This window comes from Bidens hawaiensis, unplaced genomic scaffold, assembly GCF_021521415.1.
Source record: "Bidens hawaiensis isolate Kalapana, Puna unplaced genomic scaffold, B.hawaiensis_p1.1 tig00008947_1, whole genome shotgun sequence".
Taxonomy (NCBI): Eukaryota; Viridiplantae; Streptophyta; class Magnoliopsida; order Asterales; family Asteraceae; genus Bidens; species Bidens hawaiensis.
Window position 1 is genome coordinate 550,421 of NW_027491651.1, and position 23,792 is coordinate 574,212.

The following is a 23,792-nucleotide window of genomic DNA, read 5'->3' on the forward strand; positions in this document are numbered from 1 at the left end:
ATCAATTTAAACTCTAATACGGTATGAGGAATCATTTTTAGGTTTTCTAGTAGATGATGGCACCGGTAAAGGACATTTTGATGTTACACTTGAGGAATTAAAGTCTCTTGGTCTTGATGTCAATAATATGCATGGTCATGGCTATGATAACGGATCGAACATGAAAGAAAAATATCAAGGGGTTCAAAATCGATTATTAGATATAAATCCTAGAGCTTTTTATGTCGCGTGTGGTTGTCATATTCTTAACCTTGTACTATGTGACATGGCTAACGCTTGCACTAAATCTAGAGAATTCTTTGGTGTCATTCAATGGATTTATAGCGTCTTTGCTAATTCTACTAAGAGGTGGGAGGTCTTGAAAAACAATGTTAAAGGATTCACTCTTAAGTCATTGTGTCCCACTCGTTGGGAATGTTGTGTGGATATTGTTAAACTGATTAGATTTCAACTTTCGGATGTAAGGGAAGCTTTGCTTGAAGTTAGGGACACTTATAAAGATAATAAAACTCAAAGCGATGCTCGTTCGCTATCAAAGAACGAATTTTGTGAGTTTGAATTTTATTTAGCAATTGTCATTTGGTATAAATATTATCAACGGTGAATGTCGTGAGCAAAAGATTGCAATCCAAGGATATGATTCTCGATGTTGCTATTAAACAAGTGAAGAAACTGATCAAATACTTCAAGAATTATAGAGAAGTGGGGTTCCTAAGGCAATTGTTGATGCTAAAAAAATTTCCATTGAAATGGGTGTTGATCCGGTATTCTCTCAAAGTCGTTCGATTATTAGGAAATAACAATTTGACGAGTCTCATGAGCAAGAAGTTTTATTTTCACCTAATGATATCTTTAAATTCAACTACTTTTTATGTATTGTTGACAAATTAATTTCTTCTCTAGAAACAAGATTCGAATACGAAAAACTATTTGGTTTTTTGTTTCCTAAAATGTTGAAGGCGCTTGATGAAACAAAACTTAAGTTGTGTTGTTATACTCTTCAGAAAACATTGAAGCATAAAGCATGTGTAAGGCCAAAAATGTGACATGCGATTTCAAAGTGCAATTTGTGACATGTTTTGTTTCCCCATAAAGCATGTGTAAGGCCAAAAATGTGACATGCGGTTTAAGATTTGTTTAATTATATTATTTCTTTGGGCTTACTACTTTATGTTTACTAACAAGTGTTGATAAATATGTTAATTTTGTTTTATATTTCTTTCGGTGCCGTGAGCCAATACCACTTTGGCTCGCCACTTCAGCGCACATTTTGTGTTTATATATGCTAATTTGTTGTATTTTGGCGTGTCAAATTTATCATTTTGCTTTAGTTCTCGGTTCGTAAGCCGATACCGACCGAATTCGCATCTGGCGTCTACTCGCAGTTGGATCAAATTCTACCAACCGACTACACGTCATTTTAAGTACTTTTTTATCATAAGTTATATGAGTGCCAATACTATTATGTGTGTTTATCTTTTTAAGATTTATTATCGTTAGCTTTACGAACCTAACCAATACTAACCGAAATTCTTGTCACCACATGCCGTAACGCGACGGGTTTTATTATTGGCGTAACTTCTTTCAAAAGAAAAGGTAAATAATAAACAATGGAGTCACAAAACTTGCGATATAAGATAAGCCACATCGCATCACACAGTCAACAAAACCCAGCACCCAAATCTTCTTGAAGCTTTCTTTCTTTCGTTCGCCATGGCGACTGATCACCGTCGTGCTCAGAAGAAGAACGCAACAGGTGCTTTCATCTTCTTCACGGCCACTTTAATCATGTGGGCTGTCTCTGTTTTCTTCGAAATCTTATTCAACAAGCGTACAGAGCTTATTCCACTCGTATTCGGCTTCTGTTTTTACCAATTCGCTAACTGGGTTTGCCGGAAGTTTATCTCCAGAGACCCGCTTCTGGTCAACACGTGTGTGTCTCTGCTTCACTCTTCCATAACCTCTGCTTCAGGTATTATTAATATTATTATTATTGTGTTGATTTGGTGATAATTGATATCAAATGAGTCGTTTTTAATCTTGAAATTGTTTGATGTAGTTTGTACAGTGTATAGAAAGCTTAAATGGGTAACTTTTAAATGCTGTAATTTATGCAAATTTTGGATTTTTCAAGTATTATGTTTGACTAAAGTAATAGGTAAGCATGGTCATATTATAATGGCTGCAAATGTTCTTTATAACTTTGTTAATAAAGGGTGGATTTTGACAAATGACAACAATATATGTACATTAGGCATCTATGTTTGTATTGTAAACACGGGCTGAATTTCGACGGTGGTGTTCATTTTGTTGAAGCAGTTGACATCAGAGTTATCTGCACACATTCTGATTTTTGTTCTTTATATTTTTTATGCATCTGTTTGAGTTTATTGTGTTGCTTTGATGGTAAATTGATCACAATTGCTTACTTAAAGAAGATTTTAAGCTGGCATCATCTTCAATTGAAGCGTTTCAAAAGTCAAATTAGTTGTTGTTAAACTTGAGAATCCGTCTAAAATACCGTCTTACTTTTGAAATTGTTTGATGTCGTTTGTACAATATAAAGAAACGTTGAATGGGTAACTTTTGTATGCTTTAAATCATACATTTCGAAAATTTTGAATTTTGCAAGTATTATGTTTGACCAAACATGTTTGACCATAATGGCTGTGAATGATCTCTATAACTTTGTCTATAAAGGGTGAATTTTTGACAATAATATATTTAAAGTTAGTAAACATGGGCTGAATTTTTTGACAGTGGTGTTCATTTTGGTGAAGCAGTTGGCATCTAATGATGTGAATCAGATATTTGAGCATTCGCAGCTCGTTAACACTACATGGCCATGGGCGTATTCAGCATTGTGTATATCATGCGGCTACTTCGCGTATGACCAATTGGATATGTTGCTCTATGGTTTGTATAGTGGATGGATACCTTCCATTCTAGTGCATCATTTTATACTCCTTGGATGCTTTACTCTAGCCCTATACCGCAATATCACAATCAACTACCTTATTCTAACTCTTATATGCGAGGTATATTTTGACTTTGACTTTTGTGATCACAACATATTGGCATATGAATCTTAACTTTTTTTTTATTGTGGTTGTCAGTTGCATTCTATTTTTCTTCATGTGAGAAAGGTGAGACGGATGGCTGGTTTACGTGATGGAAAGAGCAAGCTGGTGAAAGTCGAATGGTTGTTAAATATGGGCACTTTTTTATTCGCACGTCTCTTATCACATGTGCTAATTACAGTCAAGCTAGTCAAAGATGCTTCTAAGTTTGAGAAGGGAATCGAGCTTCCGCTTGCTCTGTTTGGTATGGCGGGAATGAATTTGCTCAATGTTTTCCTTGGCATAGATATCTTCAATGCTTATAGGAAAGAGAGAAAACGAAATAATGTTCATGAATCATAGACTAATTTGAATTCGATAGTCGATACAAAGATAATGACTGAAAATGCATCTGTGTTTAGAAAATGTAGATTTTTGGTTGTACAAGTAGCCATTGAAAAAGTTGTATTTTTGGGTTTTGGTGTGTTTTCTCAATATGATGAATCACTCTATTACATAGATTAACAAAACGATTAAAACGACCAGAACCTACCTAAATGATCACAAACTCGACTAGACTCTTAAACGCAAAATAATACTATGGAAAAGGTTCAACGAGTTAAAATGATTCAAACAAGTTAGAGCAGGTTGGGTTGAAACAAAACATTGTTTTAAATATCGGTATATTATATATGAATGTACAGATTAACTTATGTTCATATATTTTTTTCAATCAAATAATTTAGGAGGTTTATTAATTAAAAGTTACATTTGGTGAAATTTGACACAGTTGTTGGGCACAGCTAATCTAAACTCTTTAGCTAAACTTCATATTTCCAGCAAAGCGTTGTGATTCAGGTTGGAGCTGCACGTTGAAAATACCAGGTTGGAGCTAAAGGCTCGTGGAGGGGTGCTTAGCTTTAAATCAAAACACAATTATAAACTTAAAAGAGTTATTTATATTTTCTTATAATAGATGTGCAATAAGATTGGAGTTAAATATAATCTAAGTTGCCGTTTGTAGTTTTTTTTAATATAACCTAACTAGCTTTTGAATATGTGTATTACATGGGATTTGTAAAATAATAAAGATAAAAAGATCCATTATCTGAAAGAATGAACAAAAATATAGATAAAAAGAATATAAAACATATGGGTCAAATTATTCTACAAAGGGTTACAAAAATGAGAGGTGTGAGAAGCCATAAATAATTGACATGTGTCAAGTATGGACCAAAAGAAAAAGGGTATAGAGGTAATTATACACATTTTCTCTCTCCACATGCAAGACACATGTTAATACCCCCATCATTTTAGAACGTTTATAACTTTTTCGTATGATAATTTTTAAAAAAAAAAAAATCATCATATTAACAAACGTTTTTTTATCTTTAATATGAGTATGATTTTTGTTATATAAAATTTAAAACAAAAATCATGTCATTGTGTCTTTTCACATACCATAGTGTCTTTTCGCTTATCATTGTGTTTTTTATATCATTGTGTCTTTTCGCACACCATTGTGTCTTTTTTCGTCATTGTGTCTTTTCGCACACCATTGTGTCTTTTTTCGTCATTGTGTCTTTTCGCACACCATTGTGTCTTTTCGCACACCATTGTGTCTTTTCTCTTATTATTGTGTCTTTTTTCGTCATTGTGTCTTTGTTCGTCATTGTGTCTTTTCGCACACCACTGTGTCTTTTTTCGTCATTGTGTCTTTTCGCACACCATCGTGTCTTTTTATCTAATACATAAAACACAATGCTTAATACATGTTACACAATAACTTGAAATGTAAAACACAATGGTGAATACGTATAACACAATGACCTAAAACGTAAGAGATAATGGTGAATACGTATAACACAATGACCTAAAACGTAAGATACAATGGTGAATACGTATAACACAATGACATGAAACGTAAAACACAATGGAAACAACATATTACACAATGATACAATGAACAACAAAAAAACACAATTAAAAAAACCCATTAATTTTTTTTATATAACAATATGATACTCATATTAAAGATAATAAAACGCTTATTATTTTGGTGAATTTTTTTAAAAAAAAAATAATGTCGTATAAAAAGGTTACGGACATTTTAAAATGATTGGGGAATTGACATGTGTCTTGCATGTGGAGAGAGAAAGTCAACAAATATGGGTTATTACATTCATGCCCTTTTCATCAATTTTTTTTATTAAATTAATCTCAGCCATTCAAATCTAAAATCAATAGACTGTATTCCTTCTCACCCTTCTTATTTTTATTATCCTTTGTATTTTAACTTTACCCTAAAACATATAGTACAAACAATAAGAAGTATAGAATCTCAAATTTACAAATTCGATTTTTTTATATACAACATTTACAAAAATTGTTTTGACCAATTACCCGTGGATAACTATGATAATGAGATGAGAGATTAAAGAATTAGAAGAGAAATTATAACTCATTTCTCAAAATTGTTTTGTCCCATGACCCATGGATATGTAGGATAAATAACATGAGAAATTAGAGAATTAGAAATTAAATTATAACCCATTTGACAAAATTATTTTGACCCATGAACAATGGATAATTAGGATGAATGAGATGAAAGATTAGAGAATTATAAAGGAAATTATAACCCATTTGCCAATATGGTTTTGCTCCATAACCCATGGATAGGTATGATGAATGAGAAGAGAGATTAGACCAAAAATGAATATGGGATTGTCACATCGTCCTCATTATTTTCTTTTATTAGTATAGTTAGATTAGATTTATGTAATGTTTTGTTTGTGGTTTTTTATTTATATAATATATAATGATAATGGTTAATTTCTAGTTCTTAATTTTAAAATTTCCCTATTAATGATAATATATTTTTAAAATTATTTTTAATAATACGAATCAAAAAATAGTTATTTAAAAAATAAAACCGTGCATAGTGGGGCACCATCCTATCTCATGGAGCACCCATAGCGTTGGGAACACCGCCCCTAGGGGCGCTATGGAAAAGGGGGTAGTTATGATTGGTTGGTTGGTTTATTTTGTTATATTTAAAATAAAACCCCTTGGGATTAGGAAATGCAAAGCCTTTAAACACTTAGGGTTTGAAATTGGAAGGTCCTGGGTTCAAGTCTCATAGACAATAAGGATTAAAAAGAAGTTCACTATTAAAAAAATAGTTATTTTTGCAAAACAATTCGATTACGAATATACACAGAAGTAGTGACGATCTTTTCAATACTTATTCTTTGCTTGTTTCATGTAATATATTTTTTATTAACTTTCCGATTAGTTAAACTATTAGACCATGTATAGTAAATAAAGCCCCTATGGGGGCGTTATGCGTCATGTGGTGTAACGTCACCATAGAAGTTTTATGGCAAAATGAGTATAGTGGATGGAACCCATATTAATTTTATTATTAATATTATTATTGACTAACAATAATAAAATAAACCAACCAACCAATCATAACAAACCCCCCCCCCCCCCCTCTCATAGCGTCCCGAGGAGCGGTGTTCCCGGCGTTATGGGTGCTCCATGGGGTGAGATGACGCCCCACTACATACGGATTTACGTTTATATATGCGTTATAAAACTGATAACTTTGTGTCTCTCTTATTTAGAGCCTCGTAATGAACTAACATGTTCTTGATATGTGGCTGGGATGAATAAAAATATTATATTGAAAACGTTTTATTTTCTATTAACATTTTTAAAAGTATAGACAATTGAGTATAGATATATTATGTTGTATTTTGTCGGAGATTGAGACACCTACAATGACGAGGTAGCGTCCACATAGTCGGACTTTGTAGACTGTCCACATTCATTTCATTGTGTTTTTTCTTCTTGTTTTTATAGTGAAACGCTAATCTGTCCACTTCCAATTTCAACATTTAGGGTCTTTTTGGATTTTTCTATCATATATATTTAATTCATTATGTATTTGTTTATTATTGTTTATCTTCGTTGTAAATAACAGCTTAAAACTATTCATTATAAATTGAAACTTACGATAAGAGTTTGGATAAGGTACCCACATATACTTTCAAACAAGTAACCAAAAATGAAAAATTAATGTATAACCAAGTTTTAACAAATAAACGTACACAACGAAAATCTCTAGAGAGTGTGAGACGATGGCAAACATTTCATGTATCACACTCTAGATAGATATGTTGCTTTGTTGAAACTAGTATACAAATACAAGTAATATAAAGTATATATAATAAAAAAGCAAAAATCTTGATAATAATAATAATAAACTAGCGACGACGAAAACTAGTGATAAAATTATAAATAATAGTAATAGCAGCATAAGAGAAAATAATAAATAGGATGAAAAATGATCACGAACCAACTTAAAAAGCAAGTAAGATCCACACATAGAAACAAAACCAAACAAGCTATAACCCAAATGATAAGAATAGTTTGATCGATAAGATTAAACTAAACCAAATATACGAGTCTTCTTAGGGCATGTTTGGGATTTCTTATCTTACCTCCTAATAACATTTTGTTAGAAGTTAATATCTCAGAATATATTGATTTGTTAACTTATGACTCATAATATACTGAATTATCAAACACCTTATTAATCTATAAAAAAGGAGCCTAAATAAGCAACCTTTGTGAAAGAGTTATTATTAACATTCGTGAAAGAGTTGTTATTCTAACAAATTCTATTTCAACAACAAACCACAAAACACGTTAATGAAAAGAATAATGCTATTAAATTGTGGGGCTACAAGCAGAGAAGATTTAGTGGTCAAAAAGGAAAAAAATATATATATAAAAAAAAGGCTAAAGTGATGTAGCATACCGTCCACACATTTGGACTTTGTACACTGACAAATTTCATGTTTAGGGCGTATTTAGAAATTATTTATTAAATAGAAGTTATATGTTAGTTAAGCCTTTGATAAAAAATAATTAATGATCAATACGTAATAAATTTGTTTGTGACCCATTGAGTATTGATACTTATACTTTTAAAAAAGCAAATGAAATATTAATGTTTAATATAAAATGAACATATAAAACAAACTATTATTAAAGCCAATGATCTTCAATTCAATTAAGCAGCTAGATAAAACACTCAAGATTTCATTAGAAAAAAATAAGGATGGTAATTTAGACATAATATACAAATACACGATATAAATCTGCACGACTTTAACAAGTATCGAATATGCCTTTAACATATTTCATGTACTAAACAGGTAGACACGAATGAGATTATAATTTCCGTGTCTAAACAGATAAAATACATGTTTACCCGTTGGTACCTTATTATATTTTTTCATAAATAAAAATATATAATAATATAATATGTTATATAACCTAAATAGTTAACCACAAAATTTTAATTTCAAACGATTAAACATGACGCATATCATTCCAATCCAACATCAAGCTGATGGCGCACAAACCTTTCTCGATTCTCCCTCTTCGGATCTCCAGTAGTCACAGCCCTTCGATTCTCCAGCAGTCCAGCCTCCTCGCAATTGCAGATTCATGTTTCTAAACAACTCTTATCGTGTATACCTGGTATTAACAGGTTTATGTACCGGTATGGAATACATGTACACGATAACTTTTCGTGTCGCGCACAGATATACACGATACGACAGCCCTAACAGAGAGTTCTTTAAGGTGATATCCAGGTTGGGACTAATACACCACTTCATAAATGTGCCAACTTGGCATTCCATAAATTCATACTTGAGGAATGAAGATGATCGGGAGGGCCAACAGCCCGTCACAATCCAAATAATTGTTAAAAGAAAAACTATTATGAATAGAGCAGTTGATTAGAATTTAGGATAGGAGTTTAGATAAGGAATTTGGCATATACTAGGAAAATAAATAAATAAACAATCAAACCCAACGACCTGTTGAATAGTCACTATACTGTTGCCGTCTAAAGTTGAGCATCTGCTCTTGGGATTCTCCGCCCGTCGTCAATCAAGACTCTTTTGTCAACCTTAAAAGTCAGCAAAAACCTTTTACAGACCATCCTTCTTTCTCATACTTGCTTGTTCTTTAACCACAACACTCCAGTCCAGGTAACAACAATACAATAACCTCAATTTTTGTATATTCATCTCTTCCTCTGCATTTTGCTTAATGCACGTTATTGATCTTAGAATCTCGTATCTTTCGCACAACCAATGTGCTTAATCAACAAACCTCTTACAGTTATACCATATTGGAAGTTAATCCTGAAACGGGTTATCAACAAAGTTTACGTAAGAGTTTTTAAAGTTTTATTTAGTATGGTAAAATGTTTAAGTGTTAACAATACATAGGTTGTTTCTTGTTTTGCAAGTTGCTTGTTTAGTATAATTAGATGGTTACGGTTATTGTTTTTTGTGTGCAAGTTTAATTCGATAAGAGAAAGAGTCGTGATCTGGTGTTTGATCACAAAACCAATTGTTCGCGTGTTGCTTTTGCGGACCGATTAATAAGAGGCCTGTTATAAAAGTATAAAACAAGATAATTTGGGAGCAGAATTCTTGGATTTTGTCTAGGCCATAAATACAAAAACACTAGTTCACATCAAGTTATGTTGATTCCTCACATCATTATTATTATTATTATTGCATGAACCATATTTTTACTATCTAAGAATTTTATTTGTTTGTGTTATACTGGTATATGTTTTAGTTGCTTCACTACTATCGATGGTTGAGTGTTATGTGTCTTATGTCCAAAGCTTGATGCAAAACTATTATCGAGCCGGGGGTCTCACCGGAAGCAGCCTCTCTATTCCTACAGGGTAGAGGTAAGGCTGTCTACATCTTACCCTCCTCAGACCCTACCATAGCTTTGCTATTGGTGGGATATACTGAGTACGATGATGATGATATGACTGAATTATGTATGATCAGCGTATTGTTTTGTCTCAAATTGTATATGTATTGACAAGTGAAAGTCTTGTGTCAGTGATCAAGTTGATTTTTGGAAATATAAGAGTAATTTGGACATGAGTGCATATATTGTTGGTGTGTTAGCCCCTCTTCTACTCGCTCTCGCCCTTCGGAACTCTAAAAAGGGAAAAAACCGAGGTTTGCCCGCTGATGTCAGCGGGGAAACCGGGTATGCTATCAGAAACTACCGGTTTACAACTCCGGTTGAAACAGCATGGGAAGGGATCAACACTCTAGCAGCTCTTTTTGAGCAGGTATGCAATCAGCATGCTGGCAGGAATCTACTTGGAACACGAAAAATAATATCTAGAGAGATGGAAGTAAGTCAAGACGGGAGGTCGTTTGAAAAGCTTCATTTAGGTGATTACGAGTGGTTGACTTATGGTCAAGTGTTTCAAGATGTGTGTAATTTTGCATCCGGGTTGGTGCAAATTGGGCACAAAAGTGGTGAACATGTTGCAATCTATGCAGATACGCGTGCAGAGTGGTTTATTGCATTGCAGGTAATCTGTAATTTAATATGCAAATTGGCATGATTGTGAATGTAGCCATCATATTATTATTATCTTGTCAATCAGGCTTGTTTTAGGCGCAATGTCACGGTTGTCACCATGTATGCATCTTTGGGAGAAGAAGCCATATGTCACTCATTGAATGAGGTATTTCTTTTTTCTTTGTTTAATTGGTATAAATGCAATAAATCCTATAAAAAAGTTGAGTGTGCTATTAAATCATGCTGAAATGGAGGTAATAAGATTTTGATCGATTAAAATATTTATAATGCGGATTACAATCACATTATCCTACTAGTTATTGAAAAGATACATATGTGCTTATGTGGTCCTGTTTTATAAGTGGATGCAAGAATTTAAATTTTATAGAAGAAAGTAACAATTTGTAAAAAAATTAATGCAACTGTAGAATGTTCTTAACTTTTTATATATCATAAGGAACAAAACGAGTAATTTTACATAATATCTTTGTCTGGTAAAACAAATATACGAGTCATAGTGCTTTTACTTTTCAAGTCAACATGGTCAACTGACTTTATTCTCAACAAAACTATAGCAAATTTATTGAATGACTAAATGATTAATCGTTTCGAGTGCAAAGCGTTGTCATCTAATTACATTCTATTATGTTTATCAGACAGAGGTTACAACTGTAATTTGCGGAAGCAAAGAGCTGAAAAAACTTTTGGATGTAAGTGGACAAATAGACACGGTACAACGTGTTATATGTATGGATGATGAAATACCTTCGGATCCCATATCAACTGAAGGAAGCAGCAACTGGAAAGTCTTTTCATTTTCTGAAGTAAAAAAAGTTGGTAACGAGAACCCTGTTGAACCAAATCTACCACTTCCTGCAGACGTGGCAGTGGTAATGTATACGAGTGGGAGTACCGGATTGCCTAAGGTTAGTCCTTAATAGAAAGTATGTTTACTTAATGTTCGTTCGTTCGTTTCATTAAAAAAATTTATTAATATGCACTTTTATGCAGGGCGTGATGATGACACACAGCAATGTTTTAGCTACGGTTTCTGGTGTCATGACCATTGTGCCTGGTCTCGGCGTCAAAGATGTCTATTTAGCCTACTTACCACTAGCACATATTCTTGAACTTGTCGCTGAGGTATACCAAACCTTTAAACTATAATATATTCTATAAAAATATTATTACATAATTATGTATACACTACAAGTCCCATTTTTCATGTCACAGAATATTATTGCGGCTATAGGAGGTACAATAGGTTACGGCACCGCTTTAACTCTAACAGATACATCAAGTAAAATTAAAAAGGGCACAAAGGGAGATGCATCGGCTCTAAAGCCGACTTTAATGGCATCGGTTCCCGCTATTCTCGATCGTGTTAGATATGGTGTGAGGAATAAGGTTGGTTAATATTCCATATACACATGTCTTATATAGTTATATACTTATATTCATATATGATATATTACTACAATATTTATGTGAATTTTGGCTGAAAATTTTCAGGTGGATGCAGCAGGTGGATTATCAAAGGCATTGTTTAATTTAGCCTATAACCGTCGGTTGTCTGCTATAAACGGAAGTTGGTTAGGGGCGTGGGGTTTAGAAAAGCTTCTATGGGACTTTCTAGTGTTTAGAAAGGTTCGAGCCATTTTGGGGGGTCATATCCGGTTCATTCTGGCTGGCGGGGCCCCTTTGTCCGCTGATACTCAAAGATTTATCAACATTTGTCTTCGGTTAGTACTAACTACTAACATATATTATTATTTTGTAATTTCATGATATCATCGTGTGTTTATGTGTACACCAGGGCACCAATCGGTCAAGGTTATGGTCTAACCGAGACGTGTGCTGGCGGGGCGTTTTCTGAGTATGATGATCCATCTGTTGGTCGTGTTGGTGCGCCACTTCCTTGCTCATATATTAAGGTTATATTAGCATCTGTGTGTTTTGAAACTTACTTATTCGGCACTAATGATTGCATTAAATACTTCTCTACAGTTAGTAGATTGGCCTGAAGGCGGTTACTTAACGAGTGATTCACCGCTGCCACGTGGAGAAATAGTCGTTGGTGGGCCCAATGTTACTCTTGGATACTTCAAAAATGATGAGAAGACAAAGGAAGTATACAAAGTAATATTATTTATAGTTTGACTTTCTTCCCATATATTATATTTTGACCGTTTTGACTTTTGACTCGTTACATAACCCTTTTTTGGTGTGTAAAGGTTGATGAGAGAGGGGTGAGATGGTTCTACACGGGTGATATCGGGCAGTTTCATAAAGACGGATGCCTTGAAATCATTGACCGTAAGAAGGATATCGTCAAACTTCAACATGGAGAATATGTTTCTCTAGGAAAGGTACATTTTTATTTCTTTTTCTGATTTTATATAAATGAAAACCAATGTTTGTTCTACAGGTTGAGGCGGTTATGAGTGCTAGCCCTTACGTTGATAACATTATGGTGTACGCGAATTCGTTTCACAGTTACTGTGTGGCTCTTGTCGTGGCTTCACAAGCTGCGATTGAATCATGGGCTTTGCAAAAAGGTATCAAATTTGATGATTTCACAAGTTTGTGTGAAATGGAAGAAACCGTTAAGGAAGTTTATGGTTCCTTGCTAAAGGTAACAATATATTATTACATATTTACATTCAAAGTTGCAAGCATTATATGTTATATGTTATATGTTATAACTTGGGTCATACGTTATCGATCTTTACAGGCTGCAAAAACAGGGCGGATGGAGAAGTTTGAGATTCCTGCAAAGATTAAGTTGCTTTCGGAAGCATGGACTCCTGAATCCGGTTTGGTTACTGCAGCACTAAAGCTCAAAAGAGATGTTATTAGAAAGACTTTTTCGGAGGAGTTGGCAAAGTTCTACCAATCTTGATTGATGGTTGGATTTAGCCATTTTCGCATATCTCGCGTATATGTAATATATTAATCTCAAATGGTTTGATTGTGCTGAATTTTGTTGTCTTCCTGATCAGTTTTGTTAATTCCAAATCCATCATGAAGTAAAGTGGTTAGGCATGTTTGTGCAAAAGCTTTAAAAATATTAATGTACTTTTGTATCTGATTGTGCTGAATTTTGCTTTTTTTTTTTAAGTTACCCCTGTGATTGATGTCTAGATCCGCCACTGATACCTTTTCCACCATCTACTTTAATATTTAATGATGCTTAAACCTAGAACCTAATGTGTGCTCTACTCATGTTCACATCGGCAGAGATCATGCTTTCATATTTTGACTATTTCCAATTTACATTTATTTGTGTTTTTATATTTATTTTTTATGTTTCACATGTTTTTAGTTGGTTCCTTAAATTAAGGAAGAAAGTGGGGTTTCATCTTTCCCATGATCTCCATAATTAGTAGTGGTGAATTGCCTTGTAACCCTATATATGGGATTTTCGTTTATGAAATGGATATATAGAAGAAATTATCTAAAAGTTCCTTCTATTTGCTAATCTGGATTCCTCCTATTTTCTTTAGGCCAATCGATTATCGGTTGGAACCACATCAGAACCCGAAAACTGTACAAGTACTAACTATTTAAAGAAATTTTTAAAAGGAATTTATGAACAACTATGAGTATTATTGTTTCCATAAGTTTAGTTTACCATCTTGTTCTTTAATATAACAAATATGTTTTAACATTGTAGATAGATGATAGTTCAACCTATCTAAAGATTTTGGACATTGCTAGCAAATGACAAGTGCAACACGACAATATTCTACTTGATGTCAATGGGACAAAAGTCTTTTCAAATTTTGTATTTTCTTATATATGATAATTTAAAATAACACACCAACTTAACAAATATTTTCATGAATTGTAAAACCAAGTGTTAGCTTGTCACGCGTGGACCTCAAAACACTCGATAATATTCAATGACCTTCTCTAACGTGAGGGGTTGGGCGATACTGATCGCCTTCGATCTTCTCCTTCCCTCTCGCCCCCTCACAATACACGTTTTACTCCGCCTACATAGACAGATTTCTTATTGTCTCTCTTTGACACGTCTTCCACATAAAATTTATGACACTTATATCAAATTTTGCATCACTTTAATAATATTTCTCATTCGTATGCTTCTTGTGTTCGTTTTGTTTGTTAAAAGAAGAATAATAAAAGAGTATTTTATTATAAAAATGTCACATTTAGTTTAGTATACGAACCATTCATTCATGATAATAAAAAATCAATTTTCCCATACTTGATAGAAAGTGTTGGGTGGTAAGTTCAGAGGTTAAAATTTTAACATATAAATATTTTGTTTTACAACTTATGATAGAATATAATATTTGAAATCATTGTCCTCTCTTGTCTGGTTTGTAAATAGTAATGGATATTGTCCCCTAGAGGCTAATCATGTCGGTTTTTGGAACCTTTTTTGACGCACGAAGTGAGTTGTATAATATAAACTTAGATATATATAAAACAAAAATTCATATGTTGTAAATGGAAATGGAATACTTTATATGATACTCCATTCTCGTATGTGATCAATTGAAACTACGTCGTTCTGATTAAAATAATGATTTTTTAGTATTTTATCTTCAACCATTTAACCCCATAGCGTTCACTTCTCTCCAAATCCATATGCGAATTTTATAATGGTTGTATCTCATCTATGAACGAGAAACACTTAAAGTTTGAGTCTCCAACGGAGAAATCAACAAAGCGCAAGAAACTAGACTACAACTATTTTTGTCGGTGACAAAAATTGACAAAGTTAGAATACTTGAGCAAAAAAGATATAAATTAATTTTTATTAGTCTTAATCAAAACAACGTTATTTTGATAAGTTTTGCTTACAATATTACATATTTAACAACACAATATTCACCCTGGTCTTTTCTATAAAAGGTAAAAACGGATATTGAATATGGTGTTTTCATGGACCATAGTTGACATTATTGTTGTTAATTTATTTATACAACACTAACTTTACACTATTAAAACCTCTCATATTCACATTGTATCTTACAGCATGCGTCTTGCAGCTCTTGCTTGTATGATGATATTCAAACTTTCGGTCAATTAAAAGTCTCATCAGGTTGAAAAGTACACTAAAATATTATAACTATATAGAATTAATTAAAAAACATAAAACTATAAAAGAGAAACAGAAGTCAGTTTTGTTTTTAAAGAAAATACAATAAAAGACAATTTTAAAATAATATTAATAAATCAAATAATTGAAAAGCAGACATGAGAGGCCTACCCGCAAGACCCACGCCTTATCCATCAAGCTACTATCAGTTTTTTAATTGTTTTAGTTTTAGCAAACTTTTATAGCAAAAGCGGGCTTCAAGTATGTAATTTTGGCCTTCTTTTTTGTTTTATTTCGCGTTGTTAGTTTTTGTGCGTTTATGTTATGTATCTAGTGTGTTTTATTTCGCGTCGTTAGTTTTCGTGTGTTTATCTTTTCTAGTCTTTCTATTGATTGACTTTTCCCGAGCTACGTGTCCTTTGGACCTTCACCTGCCCGCCCAAGACTTCACAAATGTGGTGATCCATATCCACCGTAGCCTTTTTATCAATTGCCTCAAAGTAGTTAATTGGAGTAATTAATAAACTCGAGCTGATCATGCGTGGACATTTTGATAATTTAACATTTTGCTATTTCGTGTTCAACATAGCTTGATCGTTTTTGCTCGCTTACTCTATAACCTATAAAATATTAAAAACAACTCAATGTATTGCATTTCAACGAATATTTAATCTAAAAATGCAATATTATTAATAATTAGTCACAGCCAAACACCCACTTATCACCCTTCACTTGCCCGCCACTAGTGGAAGTAAGCACATCGAAGGGAATTTGTTATTGATTTTAGTGTAACTGGGTATTAATTTGTCGATCAAGTTAATTGTAAAATGAATCTAAATAAGTCGTTGGCGACCGGGGTACAAACATATTTGATGTTATTATAATTACCCCTAAGTTATAAGGGTTCCAAGGGGACAACGCCCCCTTGACGAAGGTCCTGGGTACCACCTCTAGTAACAGGGTTCAACGGGCGGCAACCCCTGACATGGTTCAATTGGCAGAGCCCCTGGCGTTACTATTTTGAGCATATGTTGCTTCATTAAAATCACATTAGAAATTTAAGTTAATTAAATTTCGTTCATATGTTTTAATGAAAACCAACATGAGCGTACTTTGTTTTGTTTTGAATTTCAAAACATGATAACTACTATCACCGACCCTAATCCTAATAATAATAGTTTTGATCATATGATCTCTTACTATGGTTCATAAAAACACACACAAAATTACATACTTGATTCTTGCTCTCAATTTCGAGTCTTATCCAATCAATTCATTTATGAACTACAAATAATTTTGTTCTGAAAGTATGATCAACTCTTAGAGATCCAAGATACCCGTTTTTCTACATATCTCCCAACAGAATTTCCATCGAGAAGGATTCAATCCAACCAGGGGCTCGTTTTTTTGTCGGTTTGTAATTTTGTCTTGACATGTCTAGTTTCTTACTAATTACTTTTAAGTTAATAAAATATTTGCGGTTCAAAAAAATATAGAGTATGTAATCTTTTTATATTTGAAGGGAAGAAACCAAGAATATTATTCATAAAGCATTAACACATTAACATCTTATTCGTAAAGCATTATTGTCGGATTTCGTATATATTGAAGTTTAGGGCTGATTTAAGAGGAATTTAACATTTATATTGTTGAAAGATGACAGGTGTGAAGTATATGACATTTGTGAATCGCTAATGCACTCACTAGCTATTTTATAATTTATTGCAAAAAGTATTTGTGTATCTATGACCTAAGTAAGCATATTCTTCTTTTATTGTTGAGTTTTTACTTAATATCAATCTTATAAAAATGCATATATCCAGTGAGACTCGTAGTCTCATTCAAACAATTTAAAGATATGTTCCAATACACATAATAACAAGGAATTGCTTGCATATTCTAACTTACATGCATATCATCACTTTAATACATAATAGGGTATCATTTCTATAGTTCCACACTTTAAACATAAAACAATTTTAGAATATGTATACTCCATAAAAATTCATTCATTTGGAGAGTAAGATGAACCCGGCCACCTTGATTCATATAAGTTCTATTTATCTATTATGTGATTCTTGTCCACTCTTGGTTGACTTACTAAAGACAAATAGTTATTATGTTATGCATATTTCCACAAGATATGAACCTACATGTCTAGATTAAATTTTAATTACAAAGTGGATTCATTTGGTTTCAATTAAATGTTCAGTATAGAATTTGGACCCACTGATTCAAATATTATCAGTGGTGATATTTACTCAATTTCAAATATTATCAATGATCAAAACACCATTAGTGGAAATTTTCACAATGGGTCAAATTATGTCACACTTTACCAAGAATTCAAATAGAAAATTCTTTACTTAGACCATGTAACCATTATTAACGAGTTTTAATAGTTCCTAGACATCACTGTGATGGTTCTTTAAAGAATAAACACCAAATATATTTATATTTTCAGCTCCTATAATTGATTCTATTTATCAAATGTGATAGACTTTAAGTTAATATAACCAAAACCCGTGAGATGACTACTTTGCAACAAATGTATGTAATTAAGGCTTGAAGCACATATCTAATTAATCAATAAGACATCCGCAACGGATAGACTAGATTGACCAACCTCGATACAACTTGTCATAGACTCATTATGTGGCATCCTCGAATTCCCAACGCATGTGGTCGTTGATCATATTTGATCCGAGGTAGGTTTCGATGGGTTTAATTTCGCAGGAAAAGGAAGTCCGGTTCCAATAAATATGATATGACGTGTGGTCGAATTCAAATGGTTAAAGTCCATGGTGATATGGTGGTAACGTAGGGTTAATGTCTAACAATGACAGCGGTCGGGGATCATGACACAAAGAACTAGTTTCTTTTATATACGTTACTCAACTTAACAAATATCTCATGTACTAAAAAGTCTAATTCTTTTTATAATTAATAATAACTCCAAAACCATGTATAATAATATAACATAAATTAACTGAGAACTCTGCAAAATCAATTCTATTCTCCATTCGTTCATGCCATCTGGTCTTCCCTATACACATACTCTTCACTTGTACATATTCTTCACACTTTGATTCTTTTATATATATATAATATCTTTAATCTCTTATTTTGATAGATTCATTAATATCTTCTTAACGTGTGTTTGCTTGCAGATAACCACATCCATGAAAACCTTTAATTCGCACTCGATTAGCCGCAACAAAGGCTTTACGTTTACCACCTCACAGGTTTAATTTAAGCTTGATATTCAGTATTACTCAAATCAACTATTAGTAATTATATTTACAGGTAGAGTAATTATATATACATTATGTAAGTAATTATGTAATTTCATTTCACAGGTGATTGATGAGCTAAAGGAGCTCATGTCGATGGCGATTCCAATAACCGCAATGAACTGTCTCGTGTTTCTTCGAGCAGTTATTTCGGTTTTGTTTCTCGGTCGGCTTGGTAGCTTGGAGTTAGCCGGTGGTTCATTGTCGTTAGGGTTTACTAACATCACCGGCTACTCGGTTCTAGTGGGACTAGCGTCCGGACTAGAACCGGTGTGCAGCCAGGCGTACGGAAGCAACGGGAGTAACAAGTGGGAGTTGTTATCTGTTTCTTTAGTTCGCATGGTGTTCATTTTACTGATGGCGATTATACCTATTGGTGTATTGTGGATTAATTTGGAGCCTATTATGTTAGTAATGGGACAGGATGCAGCGATCACGTCAATGGCTGCGACTTACTGTGTTTACTCGTTACCGGATTTGGTAACAAACTGTTTGTTACAGCCGTTACGGGTTTATCTACGGTCACAGGGGGTGACGAAACCGATGATGTGGTGTAGCTTGATAGCGGTTGCGTTTCACGTGCCGTTGAATTACGTGATGGTGGTGGTGATGGGGTGGGGGGTGGGTGGTGTTGCGGTGGCTTCGGTGGTTACGAATTGGAATATGATGGTGTTGATGATTGGGTATGTGTGGGTGTACGGGAGGGGGAGGTGGAGGTGGAGGTGGAGGTGGGTGGTGGGATGTGGGGATTGGTGAAGGTGTCTGTGACGAGTTGTATGGGAATATGTTTGGAGTGGTGGTGGTATGAGATCGTGACCGTGCTTGCGGGATATCTCGAGAATCCACGGTTGGCAGTGGCGGGTACTGGGATATTGTTTCAGACTACGAGTGTGATGTACACGGTTCCCATGGCCTTGGCTGGCTGTGTCTCTGCACGAGTAAGTTTCTTTCTATTGTTTGACTTTCTTTTCTAACTTTTTTATCTTTTACCAAGACATGTAGACAACTCATATTTATAAAAGTATAAAACGAATAATAAGTTTTACGATCATGTTAAATAAGTTACTAGTCGTCGTTCAGGAAGGTGATAGAAGAGGTCCCAGGTTCGATTCTTGATTCCGACCCGGTTTTACCGACTGTCGAGGCTGTGGGGCCATTCTGGCCGGCTAAGGAGACGGGTTTCTTCGGTTGGGGGTGTGGCTTCGTCACCATACGGAGTTCAAGATGTGGGCCCGGTTCAGACAACACATCTTGGCCGGTTGTAGGTTGTTGTAAGTCGCCGTTCAAAAAAAAAAAATAAGTTACTAGTCGATGACATTACACTAGGGCTGGCATATCATGTATACCCGTACACGATAAGACACGAACACGAAATGTGTATACATGTACACGACACGAAAACTTATCGTGAACCTGTATCCCAAACACAAACACGGACCTGTTACTACCTGGTATACACGATAAAACACGATAAGAGCTATTTAGAAACACATATTTGACAACTTGTTTAGTGAAACAAAAGCCGGAGAGGGATTGTTCGTGAGTGGTGACGGTTGAGAAACAGAGAGTGAGTGAGAATGGTTTAGGATAACTTATAATTATATATATATATATGTATAAGAGTTCAAATAAAAAAAACAAGTGTTTGTGAGAAGTGTGAGAAGAGCTTTAAAATAAAACAAACCATCTAAATATAACACTATACAATGTAAATATGAAACAATACAATTATTTAGAAACTACCAATCTCAACCATTAGATCATAAATCCAACAGCTTAGATTTATTCTTATTATTCTCACAAAAGTATTGTTTTTTACATTAACCCTACCCTATATATATATATATATATATATATATATATATATATATATATATATATCTAGTTGTAAAAATCTAACCATGTACCTAACATGTACTTAACAGGTAAATTTCGTGTCTACCTGTTTAGTACACGAAACCTGTTAAGGCATTACCTGTTAAAGTCGTGTAGGTACGTGTCGTGTATTCGTGTCTCGTGTATAAATTGTCAGCCCTACATTACACGTTTACAACTCGATTATTACACATTTGCAACTCGATTATCAAAACGATAGTTTCAAAACCTTATTAAATGTTATATAATGATTAAATATGAGTTATATAATGTTTGGAAACTTTTATTTTATTTGTGTTGTGTGTGTTATGTTGGTAAGCATGTTTAGTAAATCATGTTAAACGTGACATGTGATTCATGTTATTAGACTTCTTATTATAAGGATCGTGATATATATGGACGATCGATCTCAACATGTATTATCTAGATATCATTGATATCTATACAACTAGTATATAATTTTTTAAAGTATATAATACGACCTCAACATGTATTTTAGTTATCATTTTTAAAACCTTTTTTAAGTTATTGTTTTAAATAAAACCAAACAACCAAGCGAATATGTACGAGCATAAATTTTTTTATCTTTTTGATATACGTAGTATTGGTGTAAGTTCACAACAGGAAGCTTTCTTTTGATTCAATCGATATTGAACTCCGTTGCGTTTTTATGACGGTCAAATCTTGAAAAAGAGTTAAGAAGTTTATGAGTGGTTGGTCGGTGACTATGTTGTTGTTATTATTATTATTATTATTATTATTATTTATTTGGTTGATGATAATATGAAATTTGATCTTGAACCTATTTAGTTGGTGAAAGATGAGACTTTTACTACTTAAGAGTTAAGACCTGTATTCGCTCATTAGTTTTGATTTAATAAAATAATAATTATACAAGATGTATCAAATTTGATAATAAGAAGTTATGAGATATACAAGTTGTATAAGCTTATGTTACCTGTATAAGTCATATACTACTCATCTATACTTATGCAACTCGTATAAGTGACATGCTCTTCATGCTTACTTGGAAATGTGGAATTGATACAAGTTATATAGGCTTATACGACTAGTATCAGTGACAACTACCTGGTGTCTAGCTTTGGAGGCGGTGTCCAAATAACAAACTCCTTGTTTTAATCGTGTTAAACATGTCGTGTTGTGTTGTTTGTGTTATTGAATTGGAAATATCCGTGTCTGTTAAACATGTCGTGTAACCCGATTATTAAACATGTTTGTCTTAGTGTTTAAGAAATGACACATTTAGTTAACTTCTTATAAATCTTAAATTTAACCATACATAAAGACAATGACTTATTGCATTAATTTTTATATATCAGAGACTTAAAAAATATATATATATACGTCATTTTTACATCTTGATGGGAAAGGAACTACGTATAATTTATTTAGTATATAAATGCTCGAATCCCTTAGTTTCTTTGTGATTGATTGAGCATCTAAATTTTATTGTCATTAAGAAATTATTAGATAAAGGATAAGACGAAAAGATTCGTATTATTGACTTAGTATATTCTGCAAATAATAAAATATATTATTTAATATTGTTTCTACCATAACTATATATTAATTCTAATCGTATAGATAGTGATAATCTAATACTAAAATACATAATGGGTTTATTAACGATTACTTGTAATATATAACAAACTCATTTACTAGTAATAAATATTTTATGCTAATACATGTACATGTTTTCGATTTTTAGGTGGGTAACGAGCTCGGAGCCAAGAGACCAGACAAGGCAAAAATCGCAGCTCTCGTGGCTTTGGGGTGTGCTTTCATAGTCGGTTTCATTAATGTGATTTGGACCATCGTCTTTAGGGACAAATGGAGTGCACTATTCACACACGACCGCATGCTCCAGTCGCTTGTTTCATCCGTCATGCCCATCATGGGTCTATGTGAGCTTGGCAACTGCCCCCAAACCACCGGTTGTGGGATCCTTCGTGGGACCGCTAGATCTGCAGTTGGTGCACGTATCAACCTCGGGTCCTTTTACTTTGTGGGCACTCCAGTGGCCGTGGGCTTAGCCTTTTATTACAAAGTTGGGTTTAGTGGTTTGTGGTTCGGTCTTTTGTCGGCTCAGTTTGCGTGTGTGGTTTCAGTCTTGTATTCGGTACTAGTGCAAACAGATTGGGAAGGCGAGGCTTTGAATGCGGAGAAGCTGGCGAATTCGACTAGCACGTTGGAGATGGTCAATGAATGTAATGATGCAGACGGTGACGATGAAAACGCGTTTTTGATATAAATTCATGATTTTACAAGTTATCATGTCATTGGAATTTGGAATGCAAGAAGAGATTGACAACATGAAATTGATCATGTGATTTGATTTTGATTTTGATTTTGATTTTATTTGTTTAGTTAAAATAGGTTTATCAGACTAAATCTTGATTATTTCTTATTGAAAAGTTTGGTAAAGGAATATTGTTTAATGCTTTGAACCTAATAACTTCGAACCACTAGACAATATTTTGGACCATTAGTAGATCCCGACAAGACAATTTGTACTACTACGACTACATAGTGGATTAGAGAATCATACGCATGTAATATGTTCCAATATATTCTCTAGTATAACGAGATAGGGGCAATAGTGGCTTCACAATCACTCCACATTTTTATATAATAATATTTATTCTCCTTATTGTGACAAGAATGAGTCATGTAATCTAAGCGACATGTAAAATTTGTTAAATATTTAACTTAAAAAAAAGGCTAGATTAGATACATCAACAAAAAGGTATTGAAAAGGTTGTTTTATAAATTTGTATAGAGTTGAGGGACAACGTAGGTGTATTACGTGGAAAGGGTTAATGGGTCTAATAAATATCATGCAGCATTAAGATATGGGCCAAAGATTTTCTTTTTTGGTACTGTCTAGATTTGTTGTTGTAGATAATGTCCAAATGCTAATACTACTATAGCTTCCACTACTTTCTTTTCTTTTGTTTTTTACTTGTAGTATCACTTCCCCATTACACTTAATTTTTTGGTTTTCTTTTCTATTGAAACAAATATAACTTGTGTTAATAAAAA

The 23,792-nt window shown here is 33.4% G+C and overlaps 2 protein-coding genes and 1 pseudogene across 3 annotated transcripts; all 3 read left to right on the forward strand.

Moving 5' to 3' along the window:
• Positions 1-1,709: 1,709 nt before the first annotated feature.
• On the forward strand, positions 1,710-3,433 carry LOC143530496 (uncharacterized). Its single transcript, XM_077026020.1, has 3 exons — positions 1,710-1,972; positions 2,761-3,038; positions 3,117-3,433. Exons 1-3 carry the CDS (start codon positions 1,714-1,716, stop codon positions 3,420-3,422), a joined length of 843 nt encoding a protein of 280 aa, XP_076882135.1. The 5' UTR covers positions 1,710-1,713; the 3' UTR covers positions 3,423-3,433.
• Positions 3,434-9,045: 5,612 nt separating this feature from the next.
• Positions 9,046-13,555, forward strand: LOC143530515 (long chain acyl-CoA synthetase 9, chloroplastic-like). The gene is made up of 12 exons (XM_077026033.1): positions 9,046-9,133; positions 10,014-10,500; positions 10,576-10,656; positions 11,147-11,416; positions 11,502-11,633; positions 11,724-11,897; positions 12,003-12,232; positions 12,307-12,424; positions 12,498-12,629; positions 12,725-12,859; positions 12,919-13,125; positions 13,225-13,555. The coding sequence occupies exons 2-12, from the start codon at positions 10,054-10,056 to the stop codon at positions 13,390-13,392; spliced, it is 2,094 nt and encodes a 697-aa protein (XP_076882148.1). The 5' UTR covers positions 9,046-9,133; positions 10,014-10,053; the 3' UTR covers positions 13,393-13,555.
• A 5,138-nt stretch (positions 13,556-18,693) lies between these two features.
• LOC143530536 (protein DETOXIFICATION 54 pseudogene) lies at positions 18,694-23,001 on the forward strand (annotated as a pseudogene). Its single transcript, XR_013134870.1, has 3 exons — positions 18,694-18,806; positions 18,921-19,792; positions 22,459-23,001. The product of XR_013134870.1 is annotated as a protein DETOXIFICATION 54 pseudogene (transcript).
• The last annotated feature ends 791 nt before the right edge of the window (positions 23,002-23,792 follow it).

Excerpts from the sequence above, each read along its gene's own strand:
- LOC143530515 (XM_077026033.1), top strand. The coding sequence starts at position 10,054 with ATGAGTGCATATATTGTTGGTGTGTTAGCCCCTCTTCTACTCGCTCTC. Across the intron at positions 11,417-11,501 it reads GGAGTACCGGATTGCCTAAG|GGCGTGATGATGACACACAG; the intron begins GTTAGTCCTTAA and ends ACTTTTATGCAG. Across the intron at positions 12,425-12,497 it reads TTCCTTGCTCATATATTAAG|TTAGTAGATTGGCCTGAAGG; the intron begins GTTATATTAGCA and ends ACTTCTCTACAG.
- LOC143530496 (XM_077026020.1), top strand. The coding sequence starts at position 1,714 with ATGGCGACTGATCACCGTCGTGCTCAGAAGAAGAACGCAACAGGTGCT. Across the intron at positions 1,973-2,760 it reads TTCCATAACCTCTGCTTCAG|TGGTGTTCATTTTGGTGAAG; the intron begins GTATTATTAATA and ends ATTTTTTGACAG. Across the intron at positions 3,039-3,116 it reads TTCTAACTCTTATATGCGAG|TTGCATTCTATTTTTCTTCA; the intron begins GTATATTTTGAC and ends TGTGGTTGTCAG.